The sequence below is a fragment of the Panicum virgatum genome, chromosome 5N (assembly GCF_016808335.1).
Source record: "Panicum virgatum strain AP13 chromosome 5N, P.virgatum_v5, whole genome shotgun sequence".
Classification (NCBI taxonomy): Eukaryota; Viridiplantae; Streptophyta; class Magnoliopsida; order Poales; family Poaceae; genus Panicum; species Panicum virgatum.
This window is the reverse complement of record NC_053149.1, coordinates 54,856,841-54,884,357: the sequence shown is the minus strand read 5'-3', so window position 1 is coordinate 54,884,357 and position 27,517 is coordinate 54,856,841. Positions and strand designations below refer to the sequence as shown.

The 27,517-nt window shown below is 47.4% G+C and overlaps 3 protein-coding genes across 3 annotated transcripts; 1 reads left to right on the top strand and 2 right to left on the bottom strand.

Annotated features, from left to right (window-relative positions):
- Positions 1-1,817: 1,817 nt before the first annotated feature.
- LOC120675619 (NADP-dependent malic enzyme-like) lies at positions 1,818-8,025 on the bottom strand. The gene is made up of 20 exons (XM_039956823.1): positions 7,882-8,025; positions 7,336-7,634; positions 6,591-6,711; positions 6,426-6,500; positions 6,152-6,303; positions 5,962-6,067; positions 5,816-5,881; positions 5,634-5,729; positions 5,470-5,541; positions 5,246-5,329; positions 5,028-5,126; positions 4,620-4,667; positions 4,476-4,529; positions 4,273-4,371; positions 4,075-4,164; positions 3,922-3,999; positions 2,940-3,014; positions 2,761-2,851; positions 2,281-2,409; positions 1,818-2,185 (listed from the first exon to the last, which is right to left on the bottom strand). The coding sequence occupies exons 2-20, from the start codon at positions 7,491-7,493 to the stop codon at positions 2,097-2,099; spliced, it is 1,782 nt and encodes a 593-aa protein (XP_039812757.1). The 5' UTR covers positions 7,494-7,634; positions 7,882-8,025; the 3' UTR covers positions 1,818-2,096.
- Positions 8,026-13,619: 5,594 nt separating this feature from the next.
- On the top strand, positions 13,620-15,433 carry LOC120675618 (40S ribosomal protein S24-1-like). The gene is made up of 5 exons (XM_039956821.1): positions 13,620-13,814; positions 13,902-13,943; positions 14,038-14,208; positions 14,987-15,073; positions 15,190-15,433. Exons 1-5 carry the CDS (start codon positions 13,731-13,733, stop codon positions 15,217-15,219), a joined length of 414 nt encoding a protein of 137 aa, XP_039812755.1. The 5' UTR covers positions 13,620-13,730; the 3' UTR covers positions 15,220-15,433.
- Positions 15,434-15,683: 250 nt separating this feature from the next.
- On the bottom strand, positions 15,684-17,514 carry LOC120675617 (senescence/dehydration-associated protein At4g35985, chloroplastic-like). The gene is made up of 5 exons (XM_039956820.1): positions 16,836-17,514; positions 16,615-16,739; positions 16,351-16,517; positions 16,171-16,255; positions 15,684-16,081 (listed from the first exon to the last, which is right to left on the bottom strand). Exons 1-5 carry the CDS (start codon positions 17,439-17,441, stop codon positions 15,922-15,924), a joined length of 1,143 nt encoding a protein of 380 aa, XP_039812754.1. The 5' UTR covers positions 17,442-17,514; the 3' UTR covers positions 15,684-15,921.
- Positions 17,515-27,517: the final 10,003 nt, after the last annotated feature.

The following is a 27,517-nucleotide window of genomic DNA, read 5'->3' as shown; positions in this document are numbered from 1 at the left end:
CGAGCGTGAGGCGCGCATTTCGCTGCCATGTGGGACCAACCTTGGGGCAGCCATGGTTTGGGGCCGCATGGCTGTGAAAACAGTTCGTTTTTATACATAGAACGACCCCACGCATCATTGTTTGACGAGGAGTACGGATATTGCTGGATACACACGGACACAAGCACCTGACCATGCTCGGGTATGTAGTTGGACCCAACCTGCTGCTCTTCTACATGATGGCTTATAGATGGTTTGCTTCACTACAGGAATCTCGCCTAAAAACGTTTCCGCGAATTTTAGATTTTTTTAAAAAAAGAAACTACGGCAATCCTTGGGTTTACATCAACTTTATTGATTCTAAGATAAATAATTACAAGAATTATAAATTGCAAATTTTAGATGTTATGTCGAGAACATTACACAATGTTATCGAATTTTAGATGTTATGTGGAGAACATTGTGTAATGCTGTCACGTGGAGCATATAAGCGATACAATAACGACAGAGGACTTGACATCTGAAAACATATGTCGTACACTCCTTGCACATGAAGGCATGCATGCGATACCATGGTATCACTATTTAAGAGGCTCGTCTTTTATGATTGCTGAGTAGATTTCAAATTATTGTCACATCAAGGAGTCGCCCCCTATCATTGATGTGGTGAGGAAAAATATTTAAAGAATATGAGAAGGATCCAATAATGGAGGTTACAGGTGGTTTATGAATAGCTGGCAGGCGGTGTTTCTGCTGTTTGAGCGTGGGTTATTGGAGCACTTTTTACTGCCAATTGATTGACGGGTTTATGCTTACGCCCCGAGAGCTCAACGTTATGTCAACTGCTTCCGTTTTACTGCGTGCAAAGTGTGGATTTCCAGATGGGTTATATACTTCGCGCAATATTGGGTTGGGTGGCTTGGCTGACAACACTCCAAATGGTCATCTGTTGAGGAATCGTTGCAGATGTCGCCGTACCAATATGTACCTACCTTTATTTCACCTTGGCTGGCAGCGGTACAATATTTGTGGGCCCAGCCTAAAGTGTAACAGTTTCACTCGGGATTATTTGGATCCAGAGACAATTTTAAATCATGTCTTATCAAAGAGAATTTTGATATTTGGAAATATTAAATGAAGTCTATTTATAAAATTAATTGCATAATCCCTAGGCTAAACCGCGAGACGAATGTAATGGAGTATATTAATTCATAATTAGCGGATGATTACTGTAACATCACTATAGCAAATCATGGATTAATTAGGCTCATTAGATTCGTCTCACGAATTAGCACTCATCTGCGCAAAAAGTTTTATAAACAAAATTTATTTAACTCTCCTAAATAGTAATGTTTCTTTTGATGTGATAGAGGCACTCTAGATTTGTAGCTAGAGGCTAGTATATGTTCCGGTTGACCACGACAACACCTTGCCACATGATAATCTGGGTCAGGGCTAGATACTGAAAATTTGGGAACACATTTGGACAGGCTGACTCGGACGAATGTAATTTAGCATCGAGAAAAGAGAGCCTGGGCAGCCCCCTATCACGTTGGGCCTCTGCTTTTGGAAACATGCAATAACCGGAGCCATTTGCACATTTCAAGCCATGCGCTGCTCACCTCCACCCTGTGACTGCCGCACAATTTCTCCCAATGGGTTATGTCTGGGCAGCGAGCGTACTCTGCCCCCATAAGAATCTGTCCTCGTCTCAAAAGAAGAATCTTTCCTGGTGTTACCACCAAACGGGCATACGCCCAAGTAGTCGCTGAAAACAATAGCAAATGTCAAGCAAGAGAATCGAGGTGAAAGTAGACGCAGTAGTCAGTACCGAGGGAGAAAACTGTCGATCCAGCTCTATTATTCCAAATTTATCCTTCTCCGGAAGGACGGCAGTAGCACAATGACTAGGATACAAAAGCCTGGCCGGAGGCATTTTACATCACATCGCAAAGAAAAAAACACTGCAGAACACACAGGGGGAGAACGGGACGCGAGCTGCTCTGCTAGAGACAGCCTAATTACAGCATGGGGGATCTTAATCAAGAAGTATTCTTAGGAAATTTTTTTATTCCTGCAACGGCTAATGGTTGTACATAACTGAAACCTAATCGAATTCAGCGGTAGTTGCGGTAAACGGGGCTGTACATGCAGCTCTCTGCATATTTCACCAGGTCCTTGGGCCGAGGGCGCCTACTTGCCAAACCTAGACGTCCGAAGAGTTGGGGGATGAGCCAATCTTTTTTTTTAATATAACAGCATAGTTATCTTTGTTAAGAAACAGGTGAGTATGATGCTAACCAAGTTCATACGCCTTTGCTGCAACGTTGGCTGCAATGTGGGCGGAGATCTTCCTGATGTTTGAGAAGGGAGGATAGATGACCCCCTTTTCAAAGTTCTCTTCTGAGACCTGCTGAGCAAGAGCCTCCGCTGTTCCAGGATGTATGGTCAAAGCAAATTAGCTAATCAAGAGAAGGCCTAAAGTGTACACTGACCCGCGAAGTTGTTATTGCTGACCATTATTTAACATGAAAGTGATCTAGGAAAAGAAAACTGAGCCCCAAATTGAGAGAACTCCGCAACTTTGTCATTGTGTTAGGGGGCCCATCGAGCTAGATGGGAGAACATAGCACAAAGAAAAAACGCTACAACAGAAATGCTTCTCTACTTTATACTGCATTCTCTTTGGCTGATTTGAGTTCACAAAGATATACCCATGTAGAAATGAACTATTATGGTAAACATAGTGGTGCTTGCAGTTATAGTGTTAGGAGTACTTACAGGCTGCCAGAAGCATGTCATCGTGAACACGAATTGCCCCAGACATCACCACACCAAGGCCAAACCCTGGGAAGATATAGGCATTGTTTGCCTGCAGAAGCAACATTAAACATATAGTTCAAACTAGTTAAAGTAGATAAAATCTTTGCAATGATCTGATCAGCACCCATCATTCAAACCTGTCCAGGAACGTATATCTTGCCATCGTACTCCACTGGGTCAAAAGGACTCCCAGTTGCAAACACTGCTCGACCCTGTGAAACCAGAAAGTCAGCCCAGAACCATGGCCACAGACAACGTTACATAGCTCCATGCCTCCATCTTACTATTACTAATTGGAGGCTCCTTTCGAGCCTCCACATGAAGCCACCTAAGATCCTAGGTGGACACTCTAAAAAAATAGAGAAATCCTATAAATTCTCACAAAAATCAGAAACATCCAACCATCAATCCAACAACTCTAATTATAATAACCATTGGATCTGTTATCTTTCCTAATAAATTATCCACCTCTGCCATTATGAAAATAGACTAAAGTAACCCCCTAAACATGTATCTAAATTACCCACCTCTGCCATTATAAAAAAAAATCTAAAGTAACCCCCTAATCTTTGTATAAATTACCCACCTTTACCATTATAAAAATAATATAAATACCCCATTATTCAATTATGTCATTACTATTACAAGTTAAATTACTCCTAAATATGAATCTAAATTATATAATTATAATGATATATTAAATTGCACCAATATAAAATTTTGAATTACTATTTCTATCATTATTAATATATTATTTATGTTATTGTTTGTATAAAAATACTACCCATAATATATGTCACCGTATATTCATGTATGATGGAAGAGATAAGAATACCAATTCACAAACAAATAGTTCAACTAAACATATGTTGAATACATATGGAGGTGTGATGCAAAATGAAATCTATTGTAAATAGATAATGATAAATATATATTTTAGAGTATGTGTTAGAATAGTTAATAGATGAAAAAAGGTCGTGAGATAGATAATTATAATTATTGACTTTATTCTTATATTAATTCTAATTAGCCCGTGCGGTAGCACGGGTTGATAGACTAGTCAATAATAATTCGGAGAAAAAGGTGATGTGACTGCTCAATGCTGATATTCATAATTACCTTGCTCCATGTGTAAGCTTGTTCAGCAGTACATTCAGACTGCGATGTTGGGTTGGACAGGGCAAGAATAATTGGCCTCTGCAGTGTTATACAAAATGATGTAAGCTTCTACTTATGTCGGTCCAATAGAGTCAAAAGGAAAGTGAAAATTACCTCATTGAATGAGGAAATGGCTTCAATAACATCCTGTGTGAAAGTTTGTCCCTTTCCAGATGTGCCAATAAGCACCGTTGGTTTGATAGCCTAGGAAGACAAATGACACATTTGGGGTTAGAAGACAAGAGTGTAAAGATTCAGGTGGCTGAGAGTATCAAAGTAAAGTCCATTATCTTTTTGAGGACAAAGTCATACATTGACAGCATCTAAGAGGTTGCCAATTGTTCCATGCTCATGAGCCCATGGTTTCTTGAAGTGTTGAAGGGACTCCTTTCTGGAACTGACAATTAAGCCCTGCCAAATCCATCATCATCTAACAGTTAGCATGAAGGAATAAATTAATGCCTAAAGCTAAAGATAATGAAAAAAGGGTGAGGATCCCTATTCACAAAATTTACCTTTGAATCAACAAGCCAGATTTTCTTGCGACATTCCTCTATAGGAGCTTTTGTCTGCACAAGCAAAGATTGTTAAGCAATCCAAACGTGTAACACAATCTGCAAGTGGCCGGGAAATAAAAACAGTAGAAAATGATGGACCACCTGTCTTGATATCTCGAGAGCTATAAGTTCTGCAATACCCGTCCCAGCCTGCAAGAAACAGAGTACAATTATTGATTTTGGGAAGAAACATGGCAAACAAAACACATTGGTATCTGAGAAAATGCAGTCCTGAATAAGCTGAGTTAACAATTATTTACCAATATAAGATCATGGTCATGGAAGTACTACTCGTAAAATGAGGATACTACGCTATTTTGACTATGAAACTTCAAGAAATTGGTACTTGGTAAACATATAAAATGATGCATCTGGGCACATTACAGGACTCTACATCTAAGATTTATGGTTAGTAAAAGGCTTATTTTGTTCGGTCGTAGCACCCTAGTAATGTCCAAATAAAGGCTATACTAACTAAATTTCCAAATAAAGAAGGACAAAGAAAGTGACCTCTCCAGCACCCAGGAAGAGGAAAGTATGCTCTGCCAATGTTCCACCAAGTAACTTTTGCGCTGCAATAAGCCCAGCAAGAACCACAGAAGCTGTTCCCTGCAATATAGTATAAATGATACAAATTCAAGATGGTACTTAGAATAAGCCAGCTTGCATTTAATCATATTTGCCGATATTACACAATAAAATACAATGCAAGCATCAAATAATGTTACCTGGATATCATCATTGAATACAAGGTGAGTTGTGCCATATCTTGTAAGGAGCTCAAAGGCATTATGGTTGGCAAAATCCTCAAACTGCATGATAGAAAAAAACATGTAACACGATATCACATTTTTTTTCAAGTCAGAGATTAACCATTTACCATTTGCGCAGATTTCTATTTACAAACCTACTCCTGAATAGTAAATACTGCTTTTCTGAGTATGTGTTTTACCTGAATGAGTACTTTCTCCCCATAGTTTTGCTTCACAGCGGTCATAAATTCTTGCAGAAAATCAGCATACTCCTGGGTATTACAAAAATGATCGATTAAGAACTTCAGTTTGCAGGCTAGAACAAGAAAGGGAATCATGCAGGGAATAGATGTCAATGTCCAACCTGGCCCGTGGCCCTTCTTTGTCTCAGGCCAATGTAAAATTCGTCATTAAGCAGGTCCTTATTATTCGTGCCAACATCCAGTGTGATAGGTAAGCACTACAAGATTATTGATAACATGTTAATTTTTGCTATCAGCGATGGTAGTCTGAACAACAATGTAAATGTGGATATAAAAAGCTTACAGCGGATGGACGAACTCCTCCCAGGGCAGTGTAAAGGGCAAGCTTGCCAACAGGGATCCCCATTCCCTAAGTGCATGCTATCACAATCAGCAGAAAGCATTGGAGATTGTCTGCTATTAATGTTCAATATACCTAGAAGAAGGTACCTGACATCCAAGATCTCCAAGCCCCAAAATTCGTTCACCATCAGTAACTACAATAACTTGAATGCTCCTCTCTGGCCAGTTCTTGAGCACCTCAAGGATCTTTCCCCTGCACAGTCAAGTAAAACACCTCAGGAACATGAACAGGCAAGAGCATCCTAGAGACCACACAATTCCATGAAGTGAAACTTACTTCTCATTCAAGCTGATAAAAAGACCCTGAGGACGACTAAATATGGAACCATACTTCTGGCAAGCCTCACCAACAGTTGGTGTGTACACTACAGGAAGTAATTCCTCGACATTGTCGATGAGGAGCTTGTAGAAAAGCCTCTCATTGTTCTCCTGCAATAAAGATCAAAACAACAGCATAACCAAATGGTACTAGTCATCATGTCAGCTATACTATGAAGTATGAACAAGGAAACTCATTGATCAATGCCCTTATAAACTCAGTGATCAGCTACCTGTAAGTCCATCATAGCCATGTAACGCTGCAAAGGCACCTGGTATTGTCTGATATTATTCATGATCTTTCTCTCCTGATGACATCAGATCAAAGTACATCAGGGTCAGATAGGCGCGCAAATTTAAATTGGCTCATGACACAATAGTATTGAGGATCATCGAACCTGAAGCTCTTGGGATACTATAGCTGGTGGCAGAAGGCCACGGAGGTAGTGTGTTTCGCGCTCCCTCTCTGTGAAGGCGAGGCCCTTGTTGTAGCGGGGGTCCCTCATCAAATTGTAACCACTGCAACGAACCATGCGAGACAATTTTAACATGCCAGATCACACATTCTATAACCCCTTGTATTCTTGTAAGTAAGCAAAGTGGAAGCAGGATAAATTTTGTGAAACCGTGGAATAACAAAATTTAAAACGTACAACATAGTTTGATCTGACCCAAATCTTAATCATCATAATAGTAGGTTCTATCTTCCAGAGTAAAAGAGGATGATTCACTGGCATCAAACCCTGCCTGAAACCTAGTACTTACTAACCAGATTCCACAGAAATCCAAACAAACTTGTACGACATAAAGGTTCGTTTCAACACACCCACGAGAGCGCACGTTTGTCTCCAGCACGCTATGCAGCACGGATACGGATACGCGTATCGGTATCGGAAGGATACGGATACGTGGATACATCAAATTTCTGCAAAAGTTAAAGGCACAAAAGTGTATCGAAGTATCGGATACGGATACGTGATACGGGGTCATGTTGAAGTATCGGGGTTATATAGTCCAGCAGAGAAACACCAGGGCCCCAGAGCATCGCGGATGAATCAGAGTTCAGAAAAGCTTATCGTCCGTGCGAAGTCATACGAACGGATCAAGCGAATCAGTCAGGTTAATCTAGCATCGCCCGCTCACCTGGCGACGGAGACGGTCCAGGGCGTGACGAGCTGGTCCTCGGTGGCGCAGTCCTCGCCGTAGGTGTCCCCGACGCCGCCGCCCACGGTGGCCGCGTCGTCCATGTCCAGCACGCCGGGCGCGTCGCAGCCCCGTATCCCCTTGAGCGTGCTCTCCATCTCCGCAGCCGAGAACCACCGCCTACCGCCGACGCACGACCACCACCACCACAGCGACCTCGCCGCGCACTCGACTCCTCGCTGCTCCTCCGGCGCCCGACGTGGTCCTCCCTCCCACTGCCACTGCCGCGGCGGCCAACGCTAGGAGTATTTAAATAAACAGAGGCAAAGGGCGATGCGGGGTCAGTGCGGGAGCGGCAGAAGAGATTATTTAACGGCGAGGCGGAGGGGGGAGGCTGCTGCGGGAGAGGAGATTGCCACTCCTGAACACATTCGTTCTTGTGCTGTAGAAGAGGATACTCCTGAATGTACCGACAATATGCTATGACTTTCGTCGGCGTGGTGGCGGGTGCCGGCCATGGGGTGGGGAGGTTGACCGCGAGTTTACCGGGAGGAAGCGGGCGCGAATGGCGCGCCTGGCCGCCTGGCGAGCGGGGCCCGCGCGGCACGCCCGCGGGCGGAGGGCGACGGGGAGCCGACGCGCGGCGGCCCGCCCGGCGGCGGGAGGCGTTGGAGAGCAAGTGGAGGCTGCTGGATTAACGTGGTTGGTGGTGTGGGACTGGTGGTGGCTGTTTGCGCTTCCTGATTGGTTCTATACTTCTATTTTTTTTTTGAAAATTAGAGTAACTCCAACAAATTGATTTTCACGTTTTTCCTTTCTAATTTATAGGAGAATCCCCCATCACAATTTAACTTATTGGGCAGATGTGCTCCAGTAGATTGATTTTTTTTCTTTCCCCTTTAATTCATGAGTGGCGCACCCCGGGCTTCTGCAGCCATGGATCAGTGCTTCGCGCCGACAAGCAGCAAGAAAGAAGCACCGAACCATCCACCTCGACGCCCACGAACCCACAGCTTCACCTCTGCGAAACTCAACCGACGCACGAACTGCCGGAGAGCAGCTTCCAAGAAAGAGGTCAACAAGAACGGAGAACGAACCTGCTGCCGCAAGTCGCCACCCCGAATCAAGAGACCCCTCCCTCACAGGCCTCTCACCGGCGCGGAAGCGAACACCGGCGAAGCGGAGACAAAGCCAGAGGGACTTATTCCACGGCTGCGCCGCCGCCGCCACCTCGCCGACGCCGCCCGGAAACCCTACCCTAGATAACCTAGGACCTAAACTACAACCTAATCTACACCGCCCAGCAGAGAACCGGAGATTCCCCTCGCATCCGAGGCCCAGAGGGCCACCGGAGGCGACGGGGATCAACGGCCTCGCCGGCGGGAGCACGGGGAACTCCCCTCTCCCCTCGCTCAACTGTAGCAGACGGGAGGAGAAGAAAGGGGGAAAGAGCACGAGAAATGAGGCTGCTGGATTAACGTGGTTGGTGGTGTGGGACTGGTGGTGGCTCTTTGCGCGTCCTGATTGGTTCTATACTTCTATTTTTTTTGAAAAGTCAGAGCAACTCTAACAAATTGATTTTCACCTTTTCTCTTTCTAATTTTATAGGAGAATCCCCGATCACAATTTAACTTATTGGGCAGATGTGCTCTAGCAGATTGATTTTTTTCTTTCCCCTTTAATTCATGAGTGGCCATGATCTTCTCATACATGTGGATTTTGTGGCTAGGAAAGAATGGATAGAAAGGGAAAAGGAAAGGAAGAAGATAGAATTCTCCTTTAAAAAGAGGAGAGAGGAGGAAAATAAAGGGAAAAGGGAAAAGGAGAAAAGAAAAAATCAATCTGTTAGAGTTAAATTTTATCCCTTATTTTTTTAGTCATTTTTATGACTAAAAAATAGAAAGAAAAAAAAGAAAAAATCAATTTATTGGAGTTGCTCTTACTATACCTCTACTCTCTATTCTAGTGTGTCGTTGTCGTCTGGTGGTGAGAACCGAGACAGGTCAAGGCTCTCTGACTCGGTGATCAATGTGGCCCGGATGGGTTAACTGATTGATGTGTACTCTAACTCTAATCCGTGTGTGACCTTTCAAAAAAAACTCTAATCCGTGTGTGTGCTTAATCCCGAGTTGTTTATTGTTGAGAAGACGGAAACCTTGAGAGATGCACCATCAACGGTAAAGAAATGGATAATCCCGGTGCGTTTAAGCAGACACCGACAGAGACGTGCAACATGATATTTATCTATAATCCCACTGGACTTTTCTTTACACTGAATAATACTGTAACTGGCTAAATTTTCCTACAAATTCCGGTCACAAAGTCCAGATTAAAACCAGCTGCCATTTTTAAAACCAGCATTTTTGCAGTGGCACCAATGATTCCTCCCATGAGTCCCATCGATCACCCAAAGCAAGAAACGTGCTCACCTGTCGCCCTAACCCTACTGTTCCCTGTCAAAGTTAACTTGACAACAATGCCCCACCGGATGAGTCCGTTCGGAGGAATGATTCCATATTCCATCGCGCTATATCTTGGGTTCAGGGCTTCGAGGCTGTGGCTGGTTGCTCCGAAACGTCGAGCCGTACGTTGCTGTGCAGCGACGAGACTTTTGCTTTGTTCGGCTGGCTGGCTGGCTGAATGACTGGCTGATTTGGTGTGAGAGAAAAATACTGTTGGCTGGCTGGTTGGCTGGCTGGCTGGCTGGCTGGCTGGCTGATTTTGCGTGAGAGAAAAACACTGTTGTGGCTGGCTGAATCCGGCTGAATCCGCCAGCCGAACAAGGCCTTTTCTTGCGTTACCGGCATACCGCGATTGGTTTTGTGTACCAGTCAAACTACCGGAAAAATACCGTGCTGGGCTGCTGGCTTTGAAAAGACTGGCAGCCTGCGACCCTCGAAGCGTCCGCGAGTATGGATGGCAACGGATAAAATCCGCGTGGATACTAACTTTGTATACCCATACTTACGTGCTCAAATTCGTGCCCACATCCACACCCGCAACCCACCACGGGTAGAAAACGACGCCGTGCCCGCTACCCGCAGATACCCGCATGCCGCGGATACCTGTGTGCCCGCGTGCAGGAGCAGAACACGAGCGTCGCCGGCGCGTGGCCTGGGCGCTGCCGTCGGGGGTCTGGGCGCGACCAGCGTCGGGGGTCCATGTGCGGCCGCTGGACTCGGGCGTCGCTGGCGCGGGGCCATGGCGCTGCCGTCGGGCGCCGCCGGCTCGAACGCCCTGGTGCGGTCGACGCGGGCGTTGCGGCGCGTGGCCTGGGCGCTGCCAGCGAGGATGGGGACCCGCGGCCGACGGGGCTGCGGGTGGGTGGTGCGGCGCCGCCGCAAAGGTCCCGAGGAGGAGGAGCGGGGCGGCGCCCGCATGGAGGAGGAGGGGGGCGGCGACGCCAGCAGATAAGAGGAGGGGCGGCGGCGCCAGCAGGGAAAAGGAGGAGGGCCGGCGCGCCGCTTGCGGTTGAGGCACCGCTCGCGTTGGGCCGCCGCCAAAGGCAGTCGGGGGTGGTGACAAGGAGTGGATCTAGGATTCTGAGAGGAGAGGGAGGGACGGGGGGTGAGGGCGAGGCGCTGGGTCGGGGAGGGGGACTGGGGGCGGCGGCCGAGACTGGGAAGTGGGGAGGTCGGGAGGAAAAAAAAATGAAACCTTAGATCTATTATATATGCAAGGATAAAAGGACCTATCTGTCAGCGGGTTTGCGGGTTTTCGGGTTCAGATATCAAATTTTCAAACCCGTTATAAAAGATCCTATAGGTTTATAGTCGTACCCGTGCCCGCGCCCGCGGGCACAAATCCAAACCCGAATCCGCGCCCAGCGGGTCGGGTATCCGCGGGTACGTGGGTATTTTCTACCCGTTGCCATCCCTGTCCGCGAGTCGCGGATTTCGCTGTCAGGTGTGTACGAGCTTACGTGTAAGAGTAAATCTACTATGGAGTTGGATAGACTCGATTTAACGGAGTAATCATCCACGAGGAGTCCAATCAAGTTGAACAAGTGTACTGCGAGTGCGAGGCTGGAGATATTAAGCCATTTGTTGAGGTTGCATTCAGGTGCCCGTCAACACCCCTGTTTCCAGACTTCTAGCCGTGTCAGTTGGCTCAAGTTTTCCTCCCATCATCCTCAAGCCCCTGGATATTTTCTGGTCTCGTTGCCACAGTTCGCTCAGAAAGATTAGAGCACGTAACTTAACTAGAGCAGGTAAAGTTTGTCATCTCTATGTGGATGACATTGATGCCAGCTTAGCCATTCTTTAGTGCTAGGCAAAGCAAGTAGAGATTCGTGTAGGCGTAAAAGCGCATCCGGATTACGACGAGAAATACTGGAACCCACGAGAGGGAGCTTTATGGCCAAGTGGGCTCTGGTGAAGTGGTGATCACGAATTTACAATGTCACGAGCTCTTGCATATTATATTATGTTATGTATTCCCTTTTCTACCGACAAAAACACAGACGTTCCGCGTGGAATCACTGGATTAAGCAGTCGTGTGTGAATCGAGGGCCTCTTCGGGCGGGCCTAAATTCCGGCCCACTCAAACAACGCCTTTTTTTTTAAAAAAAAACTACGGCCTGTTCACGCGGGGGAGTAGAAACGAACCTGACGACGGTGAGGGTCCACGGCGTGACGGGCTGCTCCTCGGTGGCGCGGTCCTCGCCGTAGGCATCCTCCACGCCGCCGCCCACCGCGGCGGCGTCGTTCACGTCCACTTCGCACGCCGCCCCTCCTACTGGTATCTCCTTCATCCCGCTCCCCGTCGCCGGCGCCGGCGCCGGCGCCGGCGCCGGAGCCTCATTGGCGGCTCCGCTCCTACGCCCGTGGCGCCACCAGGAACACCGCCACGACCTCGCCGCCAGCTTTGCTTTGCTTTGCTCCCTCCAGCCAAGCTGCTGCCACTCCCCGCGCTACCTGCCCACCACCAGTCCTACCACTACTCGCTCCTCCCCTCCCACGGGCGGCTCTCACAGCATGCGTTCGGCCGCGCGCACCGCCGCGGTGGCCGACGACGCTATTTAACCGGAGGTTTATTGTGCCAAGAGTGCTCGTGTAATCAATATGGCCCGCCCAGGCTTTCCTGACCTGGCGATGGATGGAATGAAGAGTTCTTTAGCAGGCTTGCGACGCTACATGAGTTGTAACCGAAAAGAAGTGAAGAATCTTGGTGACACTGACACCAGGTCGGTCTATTTCGCCGACGGCGACGGAAACGTGCGCTGCAGGACAGCCCGTTTGATCTTTTGCGACTTTGTAGTGTGTGTTCAGACGTGATGGAAACTGCCTTCTTTCGAAACCTTCGATTTTCCGCAGCCGCCTGTCATGCCGATCTCCCCCCGCATGAAGTGAACGCATTGAAACGTACGTATTGGAGGAAGTGAGAAGATTGAAGTGGCTACGCTCGAGCGCCGTAATGTCCATCGCGTTACAGGGCCAGACAGAAACTGTCTGCTCCGATCCTTAAGTGAAAAGTTGGAGATAGAATGGAAGAGCCGACGATACTTGTTATTCGCCAGCTAATCGTAGCTTATTAGTGCCTTCTTTTAGCAAACCGTGGCTTAATGCCTAAGTAAGCAGCAAGCTAGACACATTCATGTTGACAGAAAAAACAAATGGTTCCAGTACATTAGCAAAGTATAAGAGAGCCCACAAAAGCCCTACCTTTAGTGTTTCCGGAAAACAGATATTCGTTGTGTGCTCCAACAGTAAGGCATCAATTTTCTGATAGTCTCTTTGACTGTTGTTACAAAACCATACTCTCTGGGTAGGGCTCGCAAGAAGAAAAAATATGTTGCTTGTTTCACCGTGTGTGCTGCCCATAAAACCAAAGAAAAGCAAACGCGCACATAACCATACTCTCTGGATAGTTTCTTGTTTGATTAAACTGGTGCTTTTTAAAATAATATTGGATTAATATTATTTGAACACAAATTACACAAAGAGCACTCAGTTTGGTTAAATGGCAATAGTAGGAGCTCGTCGCCATTTGAACATAAATGTCTTCCAAATTTTATAGTAAAACACTTTTAGGCTGTATTGATATATATTATCCATAAATTATTTTGTAATCTTTTTTTGGTGGATCTTTTGTAATCTTTTAGATGAAAATATTTTCATTTAAAAAAAACTTTCATTTATCAAGGAGAGGACAATCGACCCCATATTGGGCTGACAGTACTACAGCACTAACTAAGACGGCAAGCGTGGCCCGTTTCAGAAACGGGCATCCAGTCCCTAGTAGCACCCGCACCTCGAAGCCCACCGTATAAATATCCACCTCTCCTTCGCCTAGGGTTTTCCGTGCCGCCAGCCCGCCGTTAACCCTCGCTCCTCTCGCGCCCCCAACTCCCCCTCTCCCCCTTGCGGCGGCGCGTCCAGCTCCATCTCTCAACCATGGCGGACTCCAAGACCAGCACGGCGGTCACCCTCCGCACCCGCAAGTTCATGACCAACCGCCTCCTCTCCCGGAAGCAATTCGTAAGCACCATCCATCTCCTCCCTGATGCTCCCATAGCCCCAGTCTCCTCCCTTTCATCCCAACCCTTTTCTCGCTCTACCTTGTAGGTGCTCGAGGTGATCCACCCCGGCCGGGCCAACGTCTCCAAGGTGAGATCTCGACCCCCCGTCCTGTACGCGCTGCTGTTGTATCGTCGGCTTTTGTCCTGGATCTCAGGGTTCTGGGGGCGTTCTCTGTTTGCAGGCGGAGCTGAAGGAGAGGCTGGCCAAAGTGTACGAGGTGAAAGACCCCAACACCATCTTCGTCTTCAAGTTCCGCACCCACTTCGGAGGAGGCAAGTCCACTGGCTTCGGCCTCATCTACGACAACCTCGAGGCCGCCAAGAAGTTCGAGCCCAAGTACCGCCTCATCAGGGTATGTCTCCCATCTGGCATCTGCTTCTATGCGCTGATTCAGTAATCTTCTCTAAAGTGGAAGTACCTATTTGCTGATTATCACTGGAAGCATATGTGGCAATACACTAATTTAAATAATTTTGTTGTTACTTACATTTTCAAGTAAATCCTACTGGAATGTTTCGATATGTTTTTGCGGGAGCATCATGAAGAGAAGTACACTTGTGAAAAACTAGAGATTAGTTGTGGTTATTGCTTATTTTCATGTAAATGGTGATTCACAGCACAAGCATATTGATTGCTAGTAATATGCTGGTTCTTATGATTGGGATCATATCAGTAGAAATTTAATGCCAGGGCATTGTCTGTACTCTGAAACTGTGTAGCTTTGTAGTGTATTTATTTCTCTTGCTTGCTACTTTTGAGCTAGGGAAATTTGTTGTAGCACAATTTTTTCATGGCAATGTTTATCATTGCATCCTTGAGATGCAATAAGCACCTAAAAATTCCCGTATGCAATGTCTGTATGATTCTTACTTGATGCAAGCAACATTCAACATTGCAGACAAATTGTAGATGCTAATGTATCATATTCTGTTTTTTTGTTGTTGACCTATGGTGTTATGATTAATGCATGACCAAAATGATGTCAGTGTTTGATTGTGAGTTTGCATTAACTTGAACTATATGGACATCTCAACAACCTGAGTTGTGTTACTGTATGGATATCAATATCAGTTTCTGCATTGTTGCTCACGATTGTTGCTCCTCTGCTTAATCCATCACGCTTTTGGCAGAATGGTCTTGCTACTAAGGTTGAGAAGTCCCGCAAGCAAATGAAAGAGAGGAAGAACAGGGCCAAGAAGATTCGGGGTGTCAAGAAGGTGCGCTAGCTACAAATGATACTTCTAGTCTTCAATTCATTTATTATGCATCGCGTGTTATTATGTCTCTTCAGTTTTACTGATGCAAGCTCTGCTTTCTGTTGATACTTTTACAGACCAAGGCTGGTGATGCGAAGAAGAAGTAAACACTTATTTACATTTGTATTACTGTTCTGGACTCTGGGGGGTCTAGTTGCACTGTCATAATTATGGTTGTTAGGTTTTGTTCTACCCTAAGCACTGAAATGAAGTTTTGTTATTCCTGGATGTGAACTTGGCCAGATTGGCTATAGCATGTTATGAGAAGGCTATTAACTTGCAAGCCAACCTATTATCTCATGCAGTTGTGTGATTTGCCCATCTTTCTGACGCCTAACAGGCTCTGTGTGTTGCTCTTGCACGCTTGTTAGCCCTACATTCATTGTTGATCTTCATGTTCGTTAGTGCTATGTCTTGCTGAACTGAAATACGTTTCATGCTATTGTAGCATTCGGAATATTAGACCGTAACATAATTGTTCGGTCCTTGCTCCAGCATTTTTGTTGATATTTGCTGGTTGCAGATTGGTTTCCCCTTACCCTTATCAATAATTTGCTTTGAAGGTCGATCGTTGTTGTGGAAAATGTCACTGCGTCATCCCGATATCATTTGTGGCAGAAACACTTGATAGGGACATATAGTCAATCTTTGTTACATTTCGAAGTACACCTTTGGTGGCTTAAACTTTATAAACTTGCATGTCATCGTCAGCAGGTGATCATCAAGAATGGCACAATCACTTTGTATCTGCAGCGGTGTTCTCTGGACTCGCAGTGCTGATGGCTGATGCTTAATTGAGTAGTTGGTCGTCACTTTCTGTTCCTGACGGCGCTCTTCACCATGTTCCCCGGCAGCGAAGACGACGGCATGACGGCCTTCCTTATCTTGAAGAGGTTCCACGCCGTCCCGACTGCGTGGCCGGCCGTCGCGAACGCGTCTTCAGTTGCCTCGCCTGCGCTCTCGCCGTACCTAGGGAGCGACCGTGCCTCAGTCTTGAAACATGGTCTCGGATCAAAATTGCCTTTCAACTTTTTTCAGCGAGATTCGGGTGTTCTTACCTCCTGGACACTGCACCGGCGACGACGTTGGAGGTCGCAGCAAGTGACCTCCTCTCAGCGGTCTCGACGGCATCCATAACTTTATCTGTCACAGAAAGGCAAACATGATAAAGATGGGAACCTATCCTATTTTCCCTGTCTGACAGTGAGCATGGAATGCGTCGGCTGCAGGACACTCACTGATGGCATCAAGCGACGCCAGGACGACCTCGCCGGGAACGGTGGCGAGGAAGGCTCTGCCTTGCTTGGAGCGGAGCAGCGGCGCGGCCATGGACCCGGTCACTGAGATGACTGTGTCGAGCAGGGACTGGCTCATCTGCTCGGTCATCTCCGACAGCTTCCTGACCCTGAAGAACAGCAGAGACCACAAGCACAAACGTCAGGCAGGACTAGCAATTCAGATTTCAGACCGACCAGAAAGAGGACGGGAGCTAGTTCAGTTACCTCTTGAGGCTCTTGTTGACCGCTCCACGCTTCGTGGTCGCCTGGCTGCTCCGGCCAGCTCCACCGAATCGGCTGCTCGCGCCGTCGGCAGCCTGAGGACGGAACAGATCAGCTCCACGCTGAACCTGCAGGAAACACAAGTGTCAGCCATACGCATAGAAATTCTGCAGTCTCTCCGAGCTTGCCAGCAGAACTAACAGGAGAGAGAGCGACCAGAGCACCTGGCTGGCGTAGGCCTCGCTGCACATGAAGATGCCCCTGACGACCTGGCCGGTGCCCGCGGCGATCGCCTTGGCGAGCACGTTGTTGTACCCGTCGATCCTCGGCGCGAAGTCGTTCCAGTACGCGTCCGGCGCAGCCGTCTGCTGCTGCTGCTGCTGCGGCGGCGGCCTGGAGCTCTTGGACCACGGGGCGACCGCGCCGGCCGCCGCAGAGGACGGCGCGGAGAAGCAGGCGTTGGACTGGAGGAAGGCGTCGAGCGACGCCAGCGCGGCGGCGTCGGCGTTGGCGGCGGCGTCGAAGGAGACGCCGTAGTTGAGGAACGTGCCGTCCCGGTCGGGCAGCGTGAAGAGGTAGTGCAGGCGGTCGAGCCTGACGACGGGCTCGTCCCGCGCCAGCGGCCAGCCCAGGTCGCGGCCGACGCGCACCGCGGTGGCCACGGCCACGTCGTCCTTGGCGAGGCGGACGACGGAGAGGTCCCCGCGCGCGAGCTCGACGGGGCCGCCGCCGGAGCCGGCCAGGAGGTGCACGGACGCGCCCGGGACGCGGAGCAGCGTCTCCTCCCGGACGCCCCGCGGCCTGGCGGACATGGCGCCGCAGCAGCCCATGCCACCGAGCGCGAAGAGGTTCCGGGGTTAGGTCGCGGCCTCGCGGGTTTGGCGCTTGACAGCCGCGGCTGTGATGAGCTGAACTGTTAATATAGGCAGGCCACAGATGATATCAGACAGGCAGGGAAATTCGTTTCAGGGAATATATCCATGGCAACCTTCAGGCCGTGGTTTCTCATTCCTTTGCGGCGAGCGCCTTTATTCCAACCTTCAGGGCTAATACATTCGCTTCACGCCCCAGCGGATGACGATGGAATAACAAGTGTTAATAACAGCCGTCCAGACATTCAGATGGTTTTAGAAAGTTTGATCACTGCCGCAATCGTTGTAACTGACAGTCTTTTTTATAATGGAAATGAGTTCCGACCTCTACAAAGTGTACACAACCCAAAGATTATTACAAAACATAGCCATATATTGTTTAGCTGGGGGAATGAACAAAGGGAAAATCATCTAAACCAATTCTAAGGTTATGTTTCCACCCATGATTGGCTATCTCTAAGGCGACGACCTCCAATACAAGACTTGCCTTTCGGAACATCATCTTTATCGTATATTTATGCTGCAGTTGCGCCCATAAGCGCAACCAGTAGGCCCCCCTAAAAACAGCCTACATAAATGATGAATACTTGGTTTTGTTAAAAATAATATCATTACAACATCTCCAAATAGCCCAACACAATGCAGCTGCCCCCACCAAAACGACACGCCTCTCGTTGTTATCAAAATTTGAGAGCCAATTTCCTAGCATATAGGAAATCGATCTTGGCGGGGTTAACCCTGTAGCTAAATGGACTATCTTCCAAATCTCCTTTGCATGGTGACAATCAAAGAGGAGATGTGTAATTGATTCATTATAATTACAGAAGAACACTTCAAACTCCCCTTCCAATTCTTGCTCGCTAGATTATCTTTTATTAGGATAACTCCTTTTTGGAAAAACCAAAAGAAAATCTTTATCTTGAGAGGAATTTTTAGTTTCCAAATCAATTTGTGGCGAAAGGGAGCATTTTGGTTCATCTTGTGGAGGTACATAGATCTAACTGTAAAGACTTCGAATTTATGTAAATTTCATCTAAAGTGATTACTCCCTTCAACTAAATTGATGTTGGTTATCTTAGCTACCAAATCAAGCTATTTTTGGAGTTTTTCATTAACCAATACCCTTCTAAACGAAACGTTTAGGGGTTCTGAACTTAATACATTCGCTACTGATGCATGTGGTTGGCAAGCTATGTTGTAAATTGATGGATACTGTTCTCTGAATGGCCTTTGGCCCACCCAAGTATTCTCCCAAAATCTCGACTGTTTCCCATATTTAATCTCAAAGGATCCACAGGCCAAGACTTCTTCTTTAATCTTCATTAACCCTCTCAAAAAATGAGAGTCATTCTATCTCAAAAAAAAGAGAGTCATTCGGTTTAGCTTGGACTTGTGATAGAGATTTTGTGCTCAAATATTTATTTCTGAGTAAAAACTGCCATGTGCCTTCGCTGTTTAGCAACTTTACTATCCATTTGCTTAAAAGTCACTTATTCTGAACCTCGAGGTCAATGACTCCAAGGCCCCTTGATCTTTTGGGCGGCAGAAGATGTCCCATTTAGCTAAGTTATCTGAACCACCTTGCCAGAAGAAACGTGATCTGTAGTGATTAAGTTTCTTAAGACCTCTGCGGCAGAGGACATCATGAACATAGGTAGACCACTAAGCACTGAGTTTAGGAGAACTAATCTACCTCCGTAAGACAAATGCTTAGCTTTCCAACATGTTAGCTTCTTTTCGAAAAAGTTCTTCGACTTTCCTCCAATCATTAAGGAGTTATCGATGATGCATTGGGATCCCTAAATATCTAAAGGGATACTGACCAGCATTGCATCCAAAGAGTTCAATATACTCTTCTTCAAACTCTTTCGCTTGTCCATAGCAAAAGATTTCACTTTTATGAAAATTTATCTTAAGACCAGACATATGTTCGAATACACTTAGCAAAAACTTCATATTTTTTGCTTGTTCGATGTCATAGTCTAGAAAAAGGATGGTATCATATGCATACTGCAAAATCAACAAGCCATCATCCACTAGGTGTGGTATAACACCCCTGATTTGTCAGTCATCCTTAGCTCTTTTAATCAAAATTGCTAACATATCTGCAACTATATTGAACAGGATGGGTGACATAGGGTCGCCTTTTCTAAGCCCTCTCTTAGTTTGGAAGTAATGGCCAACGTCATCGTTGACCTTGACCCCAACACTACCCCCCTTAATCATTCCTTCAACCCATCTACACCATTTGGGTGAGAACCCTTTCATTTTTAGTGTTTGTTGAAGGAATGACCATTTAACTTTGTCGTAGGCTTTTTCAAAGTCAATTTTGAAAATGACTCCATCTTGTTTCTTAGTGTGTAGCTCGTGAATGGTTTTGTGGAGTATGACCACCCCTTCCATGATATTTCTGCCTGGCATAAAAGCTGTCTGGGAAGGACTTACCACTGTTTGAGCTGTCCTATTCAATCTGTTGGTGCAAACTTTTGTGAAAATCTTGAAGCATACATTGAGGACACAAATTGGTCTATATTGTTGTATCTGTTTTGCCTCCACTACCTTTGGAAGTAATGTAATTACTCCAAAATTGAGATTATAAAGGGGTAGGCGTTCCTCATGGAAATCTTTGAAGAGTGCCATAAGGTCCTCCTTTATTATTTTCCAAACAACTTGAAAAAATTCTGCTGGGAAACCATCAGGGCCGGGTGCCTTGTTGTGTTCCATTTGAAATACAGCCTCTTTCACCTCAATTTCAGTGAAGACAGATATTAGGGTATCATTCTCTGCATCTGTTACATGAGGAATGTCATCTATCCGACTTTCCACAAGTGAGATATCAATCTCATCTGGTTTACCGAACAAGTTCTTGTAGTAATTTGTGATATACTTTTTGAGTTCAAGATCACCCACAATTACACCATCTTCTTGTTCTAATCTGAAGATGTGTTGTTTGCGGTGCTTGCCATTGGCCACTAGATGAAAAAAATGAGTATTGTCATCTCCCTGAAGAAGGGATTTTACCTTGGCCCTCTCATATCATTTTATCTCTTCTTCTCTCAGAAGAGACTACCGCACCAGCATCAATTTTGGGTGTTCCATTAATAGTAAATCGGTTGCTAACGTTGATAATTGACGCAACGAAACTAATCACCTCATCTGAAAATGCAGATAAAAAGAATCTGGAACCGGCGGGCCATCGAATTTTAGACAGAAGAAGAGTGAAGACTAGTGACCTTAGCAGAGGCAACAGTCTATATTCAGAAGGCAAGTGAAAATCTCTGCATTCACCATGCGTTTGTCTGATATTCAGAGGTTTGGATTAAAAGGACACAGCATCAGATCCTGAGTCTTGTCGGCCTTCTTCCGATCGGCGACCTAGTCAGGTTTGGTCCTGGCTCCAGAATCCAGCTCGCCATTACCACAGCAGGTAACTGGACAGGTACTAGTTCGTTCATGTATGCGAAATCAAGCGACTTGGCTTGATGATATGAGCACCAGCGTTGGCTTCGCGGCAGAGGCGAGTGGCGGAGATGGCGTGACTAGTCACCGCGTCGAAGCCGAATTGGATAGGGATTAGACCAACGGCGGCTATACGAGCTGGAGAAACAGGCGAGTTTGCGCAGCGATGAAGCTCTGGAGTCTGGACCGGATGAGTCTCCTCTGCAGCTGCAGTACTGCAGGGAGACTCACCTGCTGGCATGTGGATTCGAGTGCAGTGGATCCCACTGAGCGGCCTGATCTTGCCTAGTTCGTGCGCAGTTGCTACTTGCTAGTGCGACCGTAACTTAAAGCGGTAATTTCTGCTTTCAATGATCCAGGCAAAAAACGAGTATGCTCGTACGAGTCTTCCGAAGCATGCTGATGCAGGAAAAAAAAAACAATAGCCACTGTAGCAGCTTATGTCAGTATTTGGTCTTTGAACGGATGGCAATTTTTTTTTAGCAAATCACAAGAGCTTTAACTTATTCAGGGGTTACAATCCTTTTGAATTGCTTCCTCCAACCTAGTCGGAAAGCAGTCCGACCAAAATAGCTCAGAATTCGACCCTGTGGGCAAGTTTGCGCAAACATGAGTTTAAAACCACGAAAACCCCTTCTCAACTCTCGGATCTCCTGCCAGAGTCCTGCAATCACAATGCGGCCGCCATCGTCGGAGCGTAGCAAATTCACCAACACCCAGGACTGCCAACACCAAATTGAACGGATGGCAATCTGTGCAGTCGTATCTCGCAGTTAGGAGCGACTGCATTTGATCCCCCTCGTCCGTTCCGGCGACGAAGGGTTCACGAAATGGCAGGAGCAGGAAGAATGAACCAGGAGCGACGCGGATCGTGGATCCACGATCGGACGACCCCCCCGGTTTCGTAGCCGTTAGGAAATAAGTCCAGGAACAAACTTGGCTGCCACGCAGTGTTGGCTTACAAGCAAGCTGTCAGAGCGCAGACCTCTTCTCACTGCTCTCGTCATTTCCACCTCCGCTCCTCCTCCTGTTGTTTGGCAGCAGGTATCCCCTCCGATCCTTCCCTCTGAATCGAGACCTGGTTCAGTGCTCGATGCCTCTGTGCCCGATATTTGTATGTTCCTTTGTGCTGTTTCGATTTCACCTAAACAATTGAAATACCTGCGCACCTCCTCCTGATGAACGTGAACCCTGTAACACCGTGCCTTGCGGACAGTCCGCTCGGGACGGCGGATGGTCCGCGACGCGCTCTGTTTCACCTGCTCCGTGACTGAGGATCGTCGGTCGCCGCCACGTGCCGGCCATCGGACTTTTCCTGGCCGTCCCCGTACGCCGAATTGAAGTCGCGCACATCCCTCCACCCACCTGCGCCCACTCTTCCTTTCTCTCTCTCTCACTCTCACTCTCTCTCTCGGTTCACTCTCCCTCTCCCTCCCGACGCCATGAGCGGAGCGTGAGCTCCTCCCGTTCGCCGGCCGAATCCGCGAGTTCCCCTCCATGGATTTCAAATCCACCGCACCCAAAGCTTAACCACCTCCCTAGCTTCCTCCTCAACCTCTCAAACCATAGCCACAACCCCCACCTCGCCGGGAATCCTGGATTCCTCGGCCGCCGGTTGGAGTTTCGCCCAAATTTGACCTCACCGTGGAACTCCATCACCCGGTCACCATTTCTTTTGTCCAAGAGCTTGAATCGACGGTAAGTAAGCCGCTAATGCTTGTGCTCCCCTCGTTCCTCCTCGTTCACGTTGTTTCCACGTACGTTCTTGACGAGGTCATTTTTACCGCCACAAGCCGCACGTCGCCGACTAGGTTTGGCTTAATTTCTTCGCGTGCGTCACCCATGCCCGTGTGCGCCTCTTCTAGTAGATGGGGTAGTGCTAGCCTCGCCGTCGGTCGGGCCACCGTCGGCGGGAACGGCGCGCCGCGCTGCCGCGCCGGTCTCACTGGTGGCGGCGCGCAGTGTCAGAAGACAGGAATCGCAGACAGTCCGCCTAGGGGGCCGGACAGTCCGCAGGTCAGGTTAGATGTTGTCCAGAGATGTGGTTGTCTCTGATGGTTTCGCAGAATTGAACTGCGGACGGTCCGCTATTGGAGAGCGGACAGTCCGCCGTAGAGTTCGAAATTTGTCCAGAGACGATGTTGTCTCTGGTGGGTTTTGCAGGGTTGAACTGCAGACGGTCCGCTATTGGAGAGCGTACAGTCCGCCGTAGAGTCTAGAATTTTATCCAGACACGTTGTCGTCTCTAGTGGGTTGGCAGAGTGAACTGCGGACGGTTCGCCAAGGAGGGCCGGACGGTCCGCCGGTAGGATTAGAAATTTGTCCAGAGACGTCGTTGTCTCTGGTGGATTGGCGAAGGTGTATTGCGGACGGTCCGCTAATGGTGAGCGGACAGTCCGCCAGTAGGTCTAGAAGTTCTCCAGAAGCGTTGTTGGTTCTGGTGGGTCTGCGGAGTTGAACTGCGGACGCTCCGCCATTTGGGCGTGGACAGTCCGCAGGACGTTTCAATTCGAAGTATAGTAATTATATAGTTGTGATGCACTCAATTATTTCATATGCATTTGTGTAGCATCCGTAGTTGAGGACGTCGTGTATGAGGTGATTGCGGCACCGCAGGAGGAGAGACGTGAGAACCCGGCCCTAGGCCCGTCTGAATCTAGCTCTGAGCAACAGCCCGAAGGCAAGCCCCGGTGCTTAACCCTTATTTCAAATTATGCAACATTATAAATGTAGATATATATATATCTATTCTTGTGTATTAAAGTCATAGGAGTTGAATGGAACCTTAGATGCATAACCCTTAGGTAGCATGAGTTCTATACTAGTATATGTCAGACGATAGATGTGCTATGCTAGATATGGTTCGGTAGAAGTCGAGTAATTTCCAGTTACTCGCGAGATATAGGTTATTTTATGTTTCCATATATGAGTTACTAATCATGAAAGGAAAGAAAGATAGAATTTGAGACCGGACGGAGAAAAGTGTAGCTCCGTCTGTGTCGGTTAAGGACCGTACCATTGTCGGCCCTGCTGATCATGTTTGAATTTGTACTAACCGCATGCTGGGAGTAGGAGGTAGTCGAAACCGGTAAGCCTAGTACTGCTTTGCTTCGAAAGTACAGGACTTCAACTCACCTCCTGGGGTTTTTGAGTAGTCGCGGAGAAATGGGATGCATGTTTTATTTTTGGTGGTCTCTCGTTGAGCTCGGCTGACCATATGATGGTGGGGCGGTCCTGTAGTTCGAGGCGGGGAGAGGAATGGTTGGTGCGTGTGGTCCGACGGGGCCTACACGTGCCGTGTGGTTAGGTCCACCTTGCAAAGTTAAATCGAATCGATTTGCCGTCAGTCGCTCTCGAATATGGGCACCTTGATCAGCTGCGTCACATCGTAGTAATATGATGAAACAGAGAATATATTATATATGTTGATGTCTGCTTCGAATTGTGATTGATATTCTACCATGTTTGCTTTGGTTGGTTAGGCAAATATTAGATCCTAGTTAATTTATATAGAATCTGGAGCTAAAATGTCGAAAATAAGGATCCACTTTTAGGCGCGTATTTTCTGCAAAATAAAACACCAGCCATAAAGTTTTGCATGTCTAGATATGTGGGCTATGTATACCCATAGTCGGGTACGTCTTGCGGAGTATTAGTTGCTCAGGGCTTTTGTTGAAACATTATTTCAGAACACACGGACGTAGACTTCTGTCCCTGCTGCGTTAAGTTCATCCGTCAGGACGCTGAAGGATGGGAGGTTGTGGAGCCAAACACTTAGTTAGGGGACTCCTCGGTGTCCACTTGTGTTAGCTGTAGGTCTTTTTCCTCTATGCAAACCTTAGTTTCAGTAATGTAAAGTTTGTAAATTATGAATGTTTTCAAACTTGGTTTGTAAAACTTATGGTAGAGTCATGTGTTTATCGTTGTATTTTCAAGTGTTTATCGGGCTTGTACCATCTGCGCTCACCTTCACGTGAGACTATCGGTGTTGTTTCGATCGGGACGTGGGCTGAGAAAGGACTGTCAAATTAAACCATTAAGCTAATGCATCCGATGTGTTCAAATGACGGCCATTACGCTTAATTGAGAGTTTTAATTTGGCGGTTCCGTCACAGGTGGTACTAGAGCCGAAACGCACCGAGGGTGGTACGGGCATGACTAATTTCAAGGTTTTCCAAAAATATAAAAAAATGAATCTCTAGCGTAGGGCGAGCATGCATTAGATTTTTGTTGTGTTTTAGGGTTTTTCCTGTAGGAGTTGATGGGGGTGTGAGTTTAAGGCCTTAATGACCCTTGTAGATGAAGTTCGGGTCGTAAGATTGTATAGGCGTGACGTGAAGTGTTGCGGGAGTGTTGTCAACCAGACCAGAGACACTGTCGGGCAGTTCAAACGTGTTATGCGGACAGTCCGGTCATGAGATGCGGGCGGTCCACCGGCCGTTGAGGAAAAACACACAGAACTATCTGAAACTGAGTGGGGTTGATATATTGTGAAGCGGACAGTCCGCTAAATGGTAGCGGACGGTCCGGTGAGCTGAAATTCCTTCAAAGCGGACGGTCTGCAATATTGCACCAGACAGTCCGCCATACATTTTTCGGCTGGACCAGGGCAGCCCGGTCAGACCAATGGAATTGAGCCGGTCGGACCGCCTGGCCCCGCCTGCAAGCATTACACAGAATTGTTTTTTTAAGCTCTACATTTTGCAATGTGTCATGAATAGAAAGATTAGTCGCTATCGGGATTGTTTTATTTAATCTAGATGGTGGAACTAATCCTGCCTTGGATAAATGCAGAATGGCAGACGGCGCTGCGGGAGCGCCACCACCACCCCCTGATTTGGTGCAGGCCATTGCGGCCATACTCACTGGGCGTGACGAGCAGACGGCGCTCCTCCCTCAGCTTGTGGAGCAGGGGGCAGCACCACGGCCAGGACACCACCCGCCACCTGTTCCTGGGTACCAGGAGTTCCTGGGGACCCAGCCGCTGCTATTTCACAAGGCAGACGAGCCGTTGGAGGCCGACAGCTGGCTTAAGACCATCGAGTCCAAATTTACTCTGTACCCATACAATGAGGGGGACAAGGCAGGATTCACAGCTCAGCAGCTCAGGGGTCCCACACGTGCGTGGTGGGACAACCACGTGGCCATGTTTCCTGCTGGCACTCGATTCACTTGGGAGGAGTTCAAAGAAGCTTTCTGGGCACACCATGTCCCAGCAGGGGTGCTCAGAAGAAAGCTCACGGAGTTTCTGGCCCTAAAGCAGGGCAACCATAGTGTGATGCAATATGCTCAGATGTTCAACACCCTATCCCAATATGATTTAGACAGGGGCTTAGCAGCAAGCTCCAGGACCGCCTGACAATGTTCAAATTCAACACTTTCAGTGAGCTAGTCAATGGGGCTATCGTTCAGGAGGATGCCCACCTAGCTCATAAGGCAGAAAAGTAAAGAAAGGCACCGGCAGCGGGATCTTCTAGCAGCAACCCACAGAGGTTCCGTATCGTGCAGTCTGGGCCACAGCGAGCCCCCTTCCAGCACCAGTCTGTGTACAAGCCACCACAGCAGTAGTGGGGATATCGGCCACCTCAGCAACCACAACCAAAGGGGGTAGCCAGGCCTCCTGTTCCTCAGCAGAGTGAGCAGAAGATTTGGGTGCCGCAACAGGGGGTGCGTCCGAATTTATTCCCATGCTACAACCGCGGACAGCTTGGACACTTTGCACGTAGTTGCCCCATGCCGCCGAAGCAAGGTCAACAGTCCAGTCAGAAGAATCAGAAAAGCAAAGTTGCTCGCTTCAAGCCGGGACAAGTGCACTACACCACCCTTGAGGGGATTCCAGAGGGAGCTCCAGTGCTGGTGGGTACGTTTTCTGTAAACGATCGCCCCGTTATGGTGTTGTTTGATTCAGGTGCATCTCACACCTTTATTAGTAAGGAGTGTGCTCTTAAACTGAGGTTGGAGGTGGAATGTTTGAAAAGTCCTTATAGTATTCACTCACCTGGGGTCAAATAATCACAAATCAAATGACCAGGCAAGTGCCTCCATAGTTGCAAGGAAAAATCTACCCCACATATTTCATGGTTTTACCAACCCAGAAAGTAGATATTATATTGGGCATGAACTGGATGGAGGACCGGGGAGTTCTTTTGGATACTCTATCACGTATTGTGCACATCCAATCCTCCACTCATGGCTCTATGACCTTGCATCTTGGGAACCCTAAATCTTTGCCCCTGAGTGTTAATCTTACAGAGGGCAAAAGTTTGGCATAAATTCCCGTGGTATGTGAATACCCGGATGTATTTCCAGACGATTTACCCGGTATGCCACTGGATCGTAACGTGGAGTTTGCCATTGAATTGCAACTGGGAACGGCGCCGATCTCTAGAAGACCTTATCGGATGCCACCAAATGAACTAGCTGAGTTAAAGAACCAGCTGCAGGAATTACTTGATAAGGGGTATATTCGTCCTAGCACCTCACCTTGAGGCTGTCCGGCGCTCTTTGTTAAGAAGAAAGATCAAAGCATCAGGTTGTGTGTGGACTATAGACTTCTAAATGTTGTCACAATCAAG

What these genes read in the sequence shown, in the direction of transcription:
- LOC120675619 (XM_039956823.1), bottom strand. Translation starts at nt 7,493, where the DNA reads ATGGAGAGCACGCTCAAGGGGATACGGGGCTGCGACGCGCCCGGCGTG. An exon ending in TGGCTATGATGGACTTACAG is followed by an intron (nt 6,304 to 6,425) that starts GTAGCTGATCAC and finishes TCTTTATTGCAG; the next exon opens with GAGAACAATGAGAGGCTTTT. An exon ending in CTCTCGAGATATCAAGACAG is followed by an intron (nt 4,530 to 4,619) that starts GTGGTCCATCAT and finishes TTGCTTGTGCAG; the next exon opens with ACAAAAGCTCCTATAGAGGA.
- LOC120675618 (XM_039956821.1), top strand. Translation starts at nt 13,731, where the DNA reads ATGGCGGACTCCAAGACCAGCACGGCGGTCACCCTCCGCACCCGCAAG. An exon ending in GCCGGGCCAACGTCTCCAAG is followed by an intron (nt 13,944 to 14,037) that starts GTGAGATCTCGA and finishes CTCTGTTTGCAG; the next exon opens with GCGGAGCTGAAGGAGAGGCT. An exon ending in AGATTCGGGGTGTCAAGAAG is followed by an intron (nt 15,074 to 15,189) that starts GTGCGCTAGCTA and finishes ATACTTTTACAG; the next exon opens with ACCAAGGCTGGTGATGCGAA.
- LOC120675617 (XM_039956820.1), bottom strand. Translation starts at nt 17,441, where the DNA reads ATGGGCTGCTGCGGCGCCATGTCCGCCAGGCCGCGGGGCGTCCGGGAG. An exon ending in GTCAACAAGAGCCTCAAGAG is followed by an intron (nt 16,518 to 16,614) that starts GTAACTGAACTA and finishes GCTGTTCTTCAG; the next exon opens with GGTCAGGAAGCTGTCGGAGA. An exon ending in GCCGGTGCAGTGTCCAGGAG is followed by an intron (nt 16,082 to 16,170) that starts GTAAGAACACCC and finishes GTCGCTCCCTAG; the next exon opens with GTACGGCGAGAGCGCAGGCG.